This window comes from Equus przewalskii, chromosome X, assembly GCF_037783145.1.
Source record: "Equus przewalskii isolate Varuska chromosome X, EquPr2, whole genome shotgun sequence".
In the NCBI taxonomy this organism is placed as follows: Eukaryota; Metazoa; Chordata; class Mammalia; order Perissodactyla; family Equidae; genus Equus; species Equus przewalskii.
Window position 1 is genome coordinate 80,942,870 of NC_091863.1, and position 12,341 is coordinate 80,955,210.

A 12,341-nucleotide genomic window follows, 5' to 3' on the forward strand; every position below is an offset into this window, starting at 1 on the left:
AACTAGGTTCTGATGGATGTGGAAAGAAATCCAAAACCAGAGAAAGGATTTCCTAATTTCAACTAATCATTAATTTCCTTATTACCCAGAAGGTACAAGTTACCTCTCTATGTATCTTCTTAACGTAAACTATACAATCAAGCAAATCTGACCTCTAGGAGAATGCTAAGAATATGCTATTTCCTAACTAGGAATGTAATCCTTTCATAGGGACTAGTTGTTGTAAACAGGGACTTTTCTTTTTTTATGACACAAAGAGTCAAGACCTCAGTTTTACATTTCATATTTAAAACTGTACTCCAAGTAGAAATGTGGGGCTTAGTTTTCTCAGTGGAAAACAACCATCCTACTAGATTTTCTAAAAGTTAATTTAAACACAACGATTTTAGAGGAAAACAATATTTATTGTATGAAAGATTTAGAGTTATTAATCACAGACACAAACCAAAACTAAGACTACTAAAGTTGACCATAATATTGACAAGTCAGTCATATCAACCTGGTAAGGAAATACCAGCTAAAGCTAATGAAGATGAGTTACTTTAAATTCCTAAGAAAAATACAATAATTCCGACACCATTAAGTAATAACTAGAACCTTTCAAACAATAGAGGAAATAGAAACATCAGTATAAACAACTTAATTCGGAGGCAAAGAAATGTAAGTGTGCTGCAACCCGATGTGTCACAGAACACTGGTAGTGTCTTAGATCAGAGACGGTCACCACCATCTGGCAACTCCAATGATGAGGCCATCCAACTCCTGGCTAGAATTAAACTACACAATGTGACTCTGCCTACCAGGAGAACAGACTAATCAAAACATTTTAACTTCCTGATGCAAATTATACAATCAAACCAGATAATCTTGGTTGGGGTCAATTTTCTATCACACTATATCAACATTCAGAGGGGTCAATTTTCCGTTTTATAACACTACATCAAAATAGAAAATTCACAGCGCCTTTTGAAAGCTCCACATTGAGAGAAATAAAAGTCAAAAGGAACACAATATTGCTTAATTTACAATTTACTAGCTCTTCCAGTGTTTGAGAGTGATACAGGGGTTTCAATGATCTAACGTGAATGGGACAGAAGGTGGACTTATAACATATTGAACAAATGTCTTGATTGAATCAGACTATTGGTGTAGTTTTTTTATCTATCCGTAAGTAATGTTAGGCAGTCTTCCATCCAGGCAATCTTGTAGTTCACAGGGGGTAATGTAAATGTCCTAAAATTAAAGAAAAAAAAGTTAATTTACTTGTAACCCAAATTTCAGTATCTGCATTTGCTTGCACACATTCTAATCTATTCTGCTAATGAAGAACCTTCATGTGTTCCCAGTCAGTGGCTCAATTAAAACGTGAAAGGCGCCCTAGGGATTAATTCAGCCAGCAACAGTTTTCACGTTTTACCATTCAAATACTAAAGTTATTAAAACACGTTTCCCCAAAATCTGGTTCCTGGTTAGGCTAGATGAGTTTATGGATCTATGAATAGTCCACCAGAGGACTATGGTCAATGAGAACTCGGGAAAAGACTAGGGAAAATGCCAGTATTGGTCAAGAGCAGAGTATACTTGCCAGGGAACCTCACAAGTAAGGTCACTATTGGGCTTCTTCATTTCTCCTCATTCTAGGTCCAAATTTGTTAGAAAGGGGACCACTTAGGATCTTTAGGCTGATATGTAGGTAAACCCAGAAAACCTCTTCTGTCCTTCTTGGCCATGCCTTGTATTTAAAGACCTGATCTGCCCATGCAGGGCTAACACAGTACCAACAAGATTTGAATGCTCTGCTAGATAAGACCTTCTTGGCAAACTCAGTCCATCTCTCACACACACAGGCTGGAGGAAACACCAGGACTGACAGACCTGAGGACCACAATGAACGTACCTTAACGTTGGAGAGGAGTAAGCCCGTGACCTGATGGTTACACTATCTCATACTGGTTATTTGTTATGGCACGAGAGAGGCAGTAGGCTAGAAAGATTCCAATAAGCTGGAAATAAAATACAGACAAAATTAAATACATACACAAGAGCTTAAAGAACTCAGAATGGAAGTACAATCTCCTTTTACTTCTAATTCACTAATAATTTCCTTCCTTAGGTTTTTCTAGACAGTTATGTCTGATACTCTGCAGCACCTGGATCACCTTCCAAAAATATAAGTGAAGTTGCACTGCTACTGTGACCCTGAATTTCACAATGGAAATGCTGTGTAATACCTGTGCTGTCCGACACAATAGCCACCAGCCACATGTGGCTTTGGAGAACTTCAGATGGGGCTAGAGTAACCCAATTTTTTATTTTATTTACTAATTAGAACCTTTCAAAGGTGGCTAGTGGCTATTTTATTAGTGTAGATTCAGACATAGCCATGCCTGCTGCTTTAGAAATATATTAAGATTAGACTTCCAAAATCAATTACACAGGTCAAAATGAAGTATGTTGATGCTTTTGGTCTTATCTCCACAACGTTTAATACAGGAAAAACCCACATTCCCTACAAAAAATTTAGAGCCACAATACAAATTTTCCACGCTACAGTGAGAAGCAGCACAACTCAGGAAATAATATGTGACCCACAACACAGCATCTACCCAAAATAACAGGCACATATTGACTGCGGGGTTGTACGCTCTAAATTTTAATAGGTTGGAACTTACATGCAACTCATCAGGCAGTTGCAGCCCAGGAAAGAAAGATCCTAATAATGTTTTGGAATCTTGACTGACTGTAGAGCAAAACAAGGTTCCCATCTATCTCACATTTTATTTAATTAATGAACTATGACGTTGGAAAGGTGCCACACTTAAGAGGGCACTAGGCCTTTCCACCATTAAGTGCTTTCAAAAGACATGTAGTGCTAGGAGTTAATTCTAAGCCCTGCTTTTTGTAGTTTCAAGGCATTATTGGCCATGGCAAAAAGAGCAGGGATGATGGAAATAAAAATTTAAACTCCGCAGTCGTCAAAAAATTGGAATGAAAATAGCAAAATATCCCCTCCTCCCAAATGAAAGAAAGCTAAATAAAGACCCAATCACAAACGATTGACTACATGTGTTTCATATACAAAACTATTTCTACACTGTGATGAGCAGCTGAGGGTTTGGTGAAAATGTGACTTCTCTGAAAATGCCCTCGCTATCCAGGTCCCTGAGGCAAAAACCTGAGGCCTTCAAAGTGGAAATCTTCTGGCTGACACCTACAGGAGGGATGAAACACTTCCTAACTACAAGGACGTACCTGGAAGCAAGCAACTCCAAAGGAAATTCCTGCAACGACTCCCATTTCTGACTCTATAATGGTCATCACCTTTATAAAACAACCCTAATGGGAGGGAAAAAACATCTAAGCACAGCACAAGCAATAATAAACACTTTGATCATACATCTCTGCAGAAAGACGAGCTTGGGCTACCACAGCCTTTGACTGTCATTTTATTAAAATGTGCTCTTTCATATAACAAATCCTGTCTCCTCTGAAGCATGATGCTCTCAACAGAAGTTTGAGGAACAGAAGTTCCACCTTTCGGACTACGCTTTTAAAGGTGTTACCCGCTAGTTGTACGAACTCAAGTCACAAAGTTTCTGAGATTCAGTCTCCTCATTTATTCAATGAGAATAACACCTGCCCTGCCTATTGAGGATTATGTGTATTGTGAGTAAAAATTAAAAATTAAGCGCATTCTGTATTCAGTTAATATTTTCAAATAAATTCCAAAGGCCCCTTACTTCATTGTTGACTTTATCTGCATCTCTCTGAGGAGAGCAATCTTCGAGTTTACAGCAGCTCTTGGGAAATCCTTTTTCTGAGTAATAACTAGTATCCTCCCAATCTCTAAAGTTGGTGACACCACAACAGTGCAACTGGAAAAAAACCAACAAAAGCATTTATAGTTCATATTACAACTTTGTAGTCAAACATTTAACTTACCATCTTAGATTACAATTTGTGCTCAGAAGAACACTCATTATACTCAATGATCTCTATCCTAATATTTTAAAGTGTCCGTCCTCAATTGGCACTATAATTCAAGAGATTAGCACTTGTTTCCAATACCAAGTGTGACATTTTTGGACTGGCCTTACTTTCCTGCTATAGTCGGTACTAACAGTACTTGGTCCATGATGTAAGTGGGGAGTGAAGAGAAGAGGTGTACATCCTAATCGAGAAAATGGAAATATGTCACCTAGCATCATCCCACACTTCTTTCCAGGGACATATCTCCATTTTCTCCTAATCTAAGATTATAATGAGAATATAATACAAGTGGACAACATCTAGTAGCCAGGGCCCTATCCTCTTCTCTGAGGTGACAGGGAATGTGTTCCCCTCTTAAGAAGCCACCACCTATGACCACTTACCGTATTTTGAATCTTGTCTACTGCATCGCTTCTATAATCTCCCGTAGCATTATATTGTTTTAAAGCTTTCTCATAATTATTCTTAAAGCTGTTCTTTATCTACAGCAAAGAAACACAATGCCGGTAAACAAAGATCCTAGATTCTTTTGGTTTCTAGGTCAAAGAAGAAATTCCCACTTCTAACCAATGGTCCTAATCTTTGACAGCAGCAACATGTATGGTAATTAACTTCTATGGTCCAGTCTTGTCCTCAGAGGGATGTAGTTTAGCTGAGGGGACTACTAAGCAAAACATTACAGTAAAAGATGACACCCACTACAAGTTCAGGGTGTCATGGGAACATGTATTTATTCGAGTGGCAGCTGTCTACTGCTATTCCCCCACTTTAAACTGAGTAGGAATTTGATGTCTCTGGAATTTTTAAGCTACAAAACCTGACTTTAGGAGACTGCACTTCCACTTTTAAAACACTCTCATTGAGGAGCCTTCACTACTTACTGATTTCCTAACCCCAGATGGAACCCTCATTTCTTCCTCAATAGTAAGGCTTTGATGATTTGCATTAAGTATATCTGATCTTTTCAAAATGTATGGCATTAAGTGGAGAAGGTATCAATTTTGTGCTTTAAATATTTTCCTATTAGTAAAGTTATACACTGCACTATCTCCACTTTAACACGTACTTATACACAGGAAAAGACCGGAAATACATACAATTACAGGTACCTTTAATTTTCTTCTGTTGCTTGTCAGTCTTTACAATTTTCTAAACTTTCTTTTATATTAAAAGTAGGCTAGAATTTTTAGCAGAAAGCCATTATTGTCAGCTACAGGTTGAAAAGTAAGCCTTAAACACAGCTATCAAGTGATTTTTAAACTAGTAAAAGTTGTCTTTAACTCTGTTACTTAAATTAATCCATTTTTATCTCTTACAGTCTAAATTTTAACATATTAAAGTTCCCAAACTCAGACTTACCTCATGTCTGAAAACAAATCCTACGATGGCAGCGACCAGTTCAACCAAAAAAATGAGAGTCAGAAACATTGCATACTGCGGGATAAAAAGAAAGTCCATGTCAGCATAAATAAGATACATCACAGCTGCAAAGGGAGTCAAAGAAAAAAATGGTCTGCTCAATCAGTTCAGCATGTTTTTATTGAAAAGGGCAGGGAAAACACAACAGAAGTGGGAATTGGCAGCTGAACTGTTACTTGGTAAGTTTTCATATGGCACAGGAAAAATCGTAAAGGGCCACGGCCGGTTCCAAGAACAAAGCCTACAACATATAAGGCTTTTCAAAAACCAAGAATCAATTCCAAGGAAAACAATAACTCACCAGTTTTAGCATCCATGCAGAAGCTCGGCAGGTAGCAAAACAGCCAAAGGTGCCCAAAAGAATAATGACAGTGCCAGTGCCAACGAGCACGAAGGGGACATTGGTGGCCTTCTCATTTAAAAGGGAAAAATAATTCTCCAGGCTCACCTTGCCCCAAATGCCAACGGCAAGAAGGATAACACCAGTGATCTATGTGGAAAATCAGAAGAGAAAGTTACACGCTGTATACAGCAGCACATTCAAACCACAAACCACTAAGCATTTAAGAAACAGTAGATGTGAGAACTGATTTAACAGTCTGTGGCCACAGAGCTGTGGCTGGGATAGGCAGACAAGGGAGGGCAGTAGAAGGAGGGTAGGAAGGGGATCCGCACACAAGGACAAGCCTCGATAAGGCCACACGCTGGATCACTAGGTAGCCCAGGGAGCCAGGGCAAAACTCGGGGACAGCCAGAGAAGGCATCTTAACAAAGTTCTTAAATTGCATCTGTTTTTTGTGTAAACACAAGCCCATGGCATATTTGCCCTAGGATCAAAACTTCCTTAACTGTTTACTCGCGCCTTAGGAAGAAAACCTTCCTGGAGGGGAAAAAAAGTATTTCTATGAGTTGCAGAAACTCGCCCCCCGCCGCCCCCCCCCCCCCCCCCAGTTCTGAGAATGAGCACAGGGTACAAAGGCAATGGTACACAAAAGCAAGCCCTAGGACAGATTGGCGGGAGTGGAGCCACTACCATACTTACCTGAGAAATACTCCTCTCGTATGAAGCAGTGAAAAGAAAGAGACTATTATGCAAGCGAGGCCTCAGAGGGGCCGGCAAGCTTCGCCTCTCCAACGTCTGGGGACACCCCGCGTGCTCAGGGGGGTTAACTCCCTTCCTCGCCTCCCGCATCGAATTCGAACGCTAGGCACATCTGGGTCCCAGCTCAGCCTATCGGCTGCCGTCGTACAACACCCGGACCCCGGCGGCGCGAAACGCCTGAGCTCGAGCTCGAGCTCGGGCCCCAGCAACTTGTCGCCAGCGCCGGGGTCCCAGCAGCGACGGCCGCCCAAAACCCAGCTGTGCCTCCCTCCCCAACCCCGACCTGAGCTCCCCCGGCTCAGGGTCACACCCCCTCACTACAGCCTGGGATCCCTTCCCGCCCCTGGGGGCCTCCATCTCTCACCCAGAAGATGAAAGTGTAGATCAAAAGGACGCTCTTGAAACAAGTGATGACTGGTTTAGTCTGCAGCCTCCGAGACGGGGACGCCATGACTAGCCCAGACCCTGCCCCGCCGCACCAGGCGATCGGAACCGAGCGAGCGAGACGTGGAGGCCCCGCGTCTCCCCGGAAACTGCCGAAAACTTACGAGCGGATACAACTGAGAAGAGCCGGAAACACTGGACAATTTTCTAGAGGGTAAAGTCTGGGAGGCCGTCCGGAAAGTGACGACAATTTCCGAGCGCCCCCTGCCGAGGGTTACCGAAAACTATATACAAAGGTTCTAGTGTCGGAAATTTCTTAGATCTTCAAGTGGAGCTTTTTTCATGTTTTCTCTCAAAGAATCTTTCCTGCCCCCCCACCCCTCCCCCTCCCTTATTACTTTATCATATTGTTTCTATCACCAGCAGCGCCAGCAGCGCTGTGAGATTCGGCCACTCCGGCCCCTGGTACCCTAGAGAGAAGGAAAGGAATGAAAAGAGGTTAAAAGTGAACTAAGACTATTTTATTACATGGCAAAGACGCACAAGAAATATACTTGCAAAGAGAAACAAAGCAGATTGCAAAACGATACGTACAGTTACATGTTTTTAAACAAAAACTGAAAAGTGAAATTTACCTGAGTGGTGGAATTAGGCTGATTTTTTTTTCAACTTGTTTTGTGATTTTCAGTTTTTGAACATTGTTTTCTATGGCGAGGAGGGGGTATAAGAATGAATGGATTGTGGGAAATAATCACTTGTTGAAAGAATTCCAAGTATGAAAGGTTGATAATGAATTTTAGAATTTCCCTATAGGAGTTTGCAAACCTCAATCATCCTGCTCCTCCCTTATCCTCTAAGTAACTGGAAAGTTGAGGAAAAGTGTTTCAAAATAATAAAGGCTGAAATTAAGTTCAGTTAGCTACAAACTTTTTGAAAGGGAAGGTGCTACGGAGAATGCCAGGCAAATGTGACCCCCTTTTAAATGTTAAAACTGAAAGGCACTGTATATTCCAGCCCCCTGGTTCTTCAGATCAAGAACCAGCTGATCACAAAGGCTGAAATCTAAGATCACACAGCTAATAGCAAAGCCAAAGCTAGAGATTACTGTGCTTTCCAACCCCCTCCTCTGCTATACAAGCTGCATATGGTATTTGGTTGTGAGGGGTATCTGCCCATCCCCAGGAAATTCTCCCAGCTGCTTATATCCTCCTAGAACCCAAGACAGTGTTTTCTAAGGAGAGTTTATAATTGGACATTCCTAGTAAATTATAGATGGCATTTAAAGTATGGAAGTGTATTTTTTCCTATTAAATCATGTATGTAGGTAGCTCCATGTTTCCATGTTGTGTATCGTGAACAGTTTGGTCTATATTGTTACAGCACAGAGTATGTATTAAGATCTGGTTTCTCAACTAAAGCGTAAGTTCTTTGAGGGCGGACACTGAGTGTCGAGTGTGTGTTATTTCTAGAGGGATGGGATTAGAGGACAATATCAGCTCCCCCTCCAACCCATCACATCATCACTGACAGAAGCTTAACATCACAAAGGGGCATTTACTGTACTGCTGTTGAAAAAGTCCTGCATAGTGAAGGAGAGGTGGATGCCCAAACATTTTTGCTTGAAATCGTGCTTTAAACATATACCACAGAACCAGAAAACAGGAAAGTTCCATTGACTTGGTCACACAGAGCTTCCCTGTGCTTCAAATATTGACCTAGGACCAGCTCCTATAGCATCATGCCAGGTGTCTGAGGTCCAAGAGAAGCAACTACTAGGGAATGAATTATTGCACTGCCAGGCTTTATACTAAAATTTCATCCTAAAACTAGAAAAGCCTAACACATAAATACATAGAGTGAATGGGTAAATGAGACATCTATACACCTATAAACACTGAGGCAAGGCCGTCAGGAAATATAGCAGACATCAACTTTTCATGTACCACATATGCCATAGATACAGGAAATGAGGCTGAGGAGGGCTCTAAGTATATGCAAAGCTTTCTCCCTAGGCTCAGTAACACTATCTTAGGGGTTCTAGGATTAAAAACAAGCAAGTATCAAGGGAAGTCTTGTTAACTCCTTGTCATCTGTAAATGGAAGTTTCCTCTGAAGCTTAGGTTTCTACCATACCCTGTAAGGGACTTTCATTGTGAGCCTGAAAGCAAATAAATATTTCTGTGGCTGAAGGAAAAAAAGTAGTCAAAGCAAAAGCTACATCTTATTTCCAAGAATGTGTTGATTTTCCTCCTCTCCCTTCCTCTGCCACTCACAACGCTGCTTTGTTCGAACAGCATTCAGTGCCAAATTAAACCAGAAGCTGACATGGAATTTAATATTCCTATGGCCACAACACCTTGCACCACTGCTCCCACCCTGCTCCACCTCCCTTACCCCCTTGCCATGCCACCAAACCCAGAACTTCAGTTTAGTTCAAATTTAGGCCTGGGTCTGGGTCCAAACCCAGACGAAAGGGGCACCTAATCCCATCTACAGCAATGTAAGAAGTAATTCTCTAGGTAATAAGATAAATTTATTCTTTAAAGTATTAATAATGCCTGTAATATTGAGTATTGACTATTTACCAACGACTGTTGCTAAGCACTAGACATGTTACCTCATGCATACATCACAAAAGCCCTTATTGTGAGGTCGAGACTACTACCACCCACATTTTACAGACGAGGAAACAGGTTCAGAGAGGCTCAGTAACTTGCTTAGGACTAAGCTCTGCCAAATTCTGTTTCCCTCATCAGAAATGGGGCCCACTCCGTGATGAGACGTGACTGCCATTGTACAAACAGCTGTCTCTCTCCCCTGGGAATAACCTGAGCAAAGACTGGGGTACTCAGACAGTTAGCCACAAGCAAGAGCTCTTCGGACCCCCTAAAGCACAAGAACCTCAATTTCCCCAGTTCTGCCTTGTACTTGGGGGTTTTTGTTGAGTTTTACTTTTCCCTTCACTCCATTTAGGAAGTAGATCTAGGAAGTAACCTTGCCCATCCCAGAGTGGCAAGGTAGAGAGTTCAATACTTTGTCTGGTTCAACCCCTTAATTTCTCTCTCTTTCTGAGCATGAAAACACACGTTCGATGCTGAAAATGCAGAAAAAAAGGAAAATACTTTCCTTAAGTATCACTACTGCTTGTTCTACATTCACTATTTCGTAGGGATTTCTGTCCCTTCCCTATTAACTTCCTATACCCTTCAAGATCAGGTTTAAATGTTTTTCTTTAGCATTTAAACTGTACTTCCCCCAGCAAATATGATACCAACTTATTTCCTACTGCTTTTCCAACATGAATGTTCTGTTCCACAATAGGCCAGTATGATTATCTTCCCAATAAACAAGATCTGTTCCCTACTCCCTTCCCACTCTCCACCCTCACTCAAAATTCCTGGCCCCTCCTTAAGGTTCAGTTCAACCCCAACTCAATGAGAGCGTCCTCACCCCCCACCCCCGCACCCACCACGCACACACCTCTTTCTCTAACGTCAGTGCTCATACTCTAACCAGTCACATTAACTCAGACCCTTAGTCAATTACTACGGTACCTGCTTTCTTCTCTACTTACCTGTCTATGTCCTGCTGTCTACATGTTCAGAAACTACTGAAGAGCTAGTTGGCAGGGCTCCTGCACCCCCTTTTATACTCTCCTGAATACCCTAGGACACAATGCTCAATTGATGAGCTCATTTGGTGCTCAGCCAATCCCTGTTGAGCTCGCTGGTCATAGCTGGTCTCTGAAGCTAACTACTTAGTAGTGACTCAAGGTTTGATTAATTAAATTAAATAAAAAACCAAATGTTTAAGCCATCCCAGTATTACATTGTCATAGAACAGAGAAATTAAGTTGAGCCCCTGGATAATGTCTTGGGACATTACTATTCCCTGTCTTAGGAACCAGTAAAAAGATATCAACCATTTCACTCAGAATATATCTTATCTCTTATTCACATAATGACCTTACTATTTTCATTTTCTAATACCTTTTCTAGAATCCCTTCAATTACCTTTGGCTAAGTGCCTATCATACAATTTAAAAGCACCTCCTACTTATTTTCTTAAAACCTTATATTTTACATTACAGCTATCAGATAAACATCATTTACACAGGTAATTCAAATGTACAGTTTTAAAGATTAGTTTTCTGAATAGGAGTATCTTTTTATTCCTCTTGTCTCTTATGTATTCTCATTATTCCTTCTCTGAAATTCTCTCCTGGGTCTATTTTTCTTTCATTTTTTCCATCCACTTCTTTCATATTCTCCATGAATCCTTTCCTCTCTTTCCAACTCTGATCTTGCCTTCTTCAAAAAAGCTCATAGCGTACAATCTGGGACACAAAGAAATGAGAAACAATCTTGAATGCTATTAAAATTCACAATTCCATGTCAATTTGCCTTAGTCCCTTTTCTAAGAAAGTGGTTTCTAGTCTAGCTTTGTTAAGCTTTGCTCGGATCTCAGCCAGGCAAATCAGTTTCCACATCTAATATTTCTTAAAACAATAAAGTATGGACTGCTGAGGGGCTTCATATTAAGAGTCCTGAAGTTGGAAATCCTACTAAACATTAAGAACTTTAAATAATACATGTTTGTATGAATAAATGTTGTCAGTCTCTTTGTGTGTCCTTGTCTTATCTTCCCAACCAAATCACATGGAGATGTGTTTTATTTAACTGTATATCCCCACAGTGTCTAACACTGTTATCCACACATAGTAGTTGCTGAAGAAACGTTGGGTTTTTTAAATTAACCCCAACAATTTTGGGTAAGCTCTTCATATTACCATCCCAGTGTTTTAAAGAATGCTGTCCCTCTTCTCTGATTTATCTCCTTACTTTGATCTCTCTCTGATTTCCATATTTTCCTCCTTCATTTTCTTCTTTAACCTCTCTCTGCCACCCTTCTGTCCTGCTCCATCGAGCTCTAAGTGGCACGAGAGGCCTTATGCAGCATCTTCATCCTAGCACATGCAAGGCTCTGTGTGTGGTGCTGGGAAAATGAAGAAGACTAAGGCAAGGTTCTTGCCCTCTAGGCACACATAGTCTAGTAGGGGACAGAGATGAGCCTGAGATGAACAGACTAGTATAGGAGGGGACAGAGATTGTCATATGTGAACGACAGCAAAAGTGATAAATCCTATAATTGAGACACGTACAAAGTAATGTGATAGAAAAGGAAGGCGAAGTAAACCAGCTCTGGCTGGGGTGGGCTGAGGGAGGCTTCTCAGCAGCAAAGATGGATATGGTTTCAACAGGCCAGGAAATGAGGGAAAGGAATAGCGGGTAGAGTGAATATGTCTGTGAAAAGGCACCAAGGGGTGAAAGGAAGAGCAAGAAGTTCAGCATGTCCAGAATGAGGAGTCATGGGGTGAATGTTTAAAATGAGGCTGACGACATAGGTGGGGTTTGCTTGTGAAGGGGATGGGATGACCTGCTAAGAC

At 41.1% G+C, this 12,341-nt stretch overlaps 1 protein-coding gene across 3 annotated transcripts; it reads right to left on the reverse strand.

Annotated features, from left to right (window-relative positions):
- Positions 1 to 383: 383 nt before the first annotated feature.
- On the reverse strand, positions 384 to 10,583 carry TSPAN6 (tetraspanin 6). 3 transcript variants are annotated; one of them, XM_008536383.2, is made up of 9 exons: positions 10,470 to 10,583; positions 6,876 to 7,365; positions 5,711 to 5,899; positions 5,350 to 5,424; positions 4,374 to 4,472; positions 3,741 to 3,875; positions 3,253 to 3,336; positions 1,898 to 2,003; positions 384 to 1,233 (listed from the first exon to the last, which is right to left on the reverse strand). In XM_008536383.2, exons 2-8 carry the CDS (start codon positions 6,960 to 6,962, stop codon positions 1,935 to 1,937), a joined length of 738 nt encoding a protein of 245 aa, XP_008534605.1. In that variant the 5' UTR covers positions 6,963 to 7,365; positions 10,470 to 10,583; the 3' UTR covers positions 384 to 1,233; positions 1,898 to 1,934. The 3 variants fall into 3 exon arrangements, with proteins under 3 accessions (XP_008534605.1, XP_070461423.1, XP_070461422.1); XM_070605322.1 differs by having other exon boundaries at positions 7,060 to 7,365; positions 10,470 to 10,561; XM_070605321.1 differs by having other exon boundaries at positions 6,452 to 7,365; positions 10,470 to 10,512.
- Between the last annotated feature and the right edge of the window lie 1,758 nt (positions 10,584 to 12,341).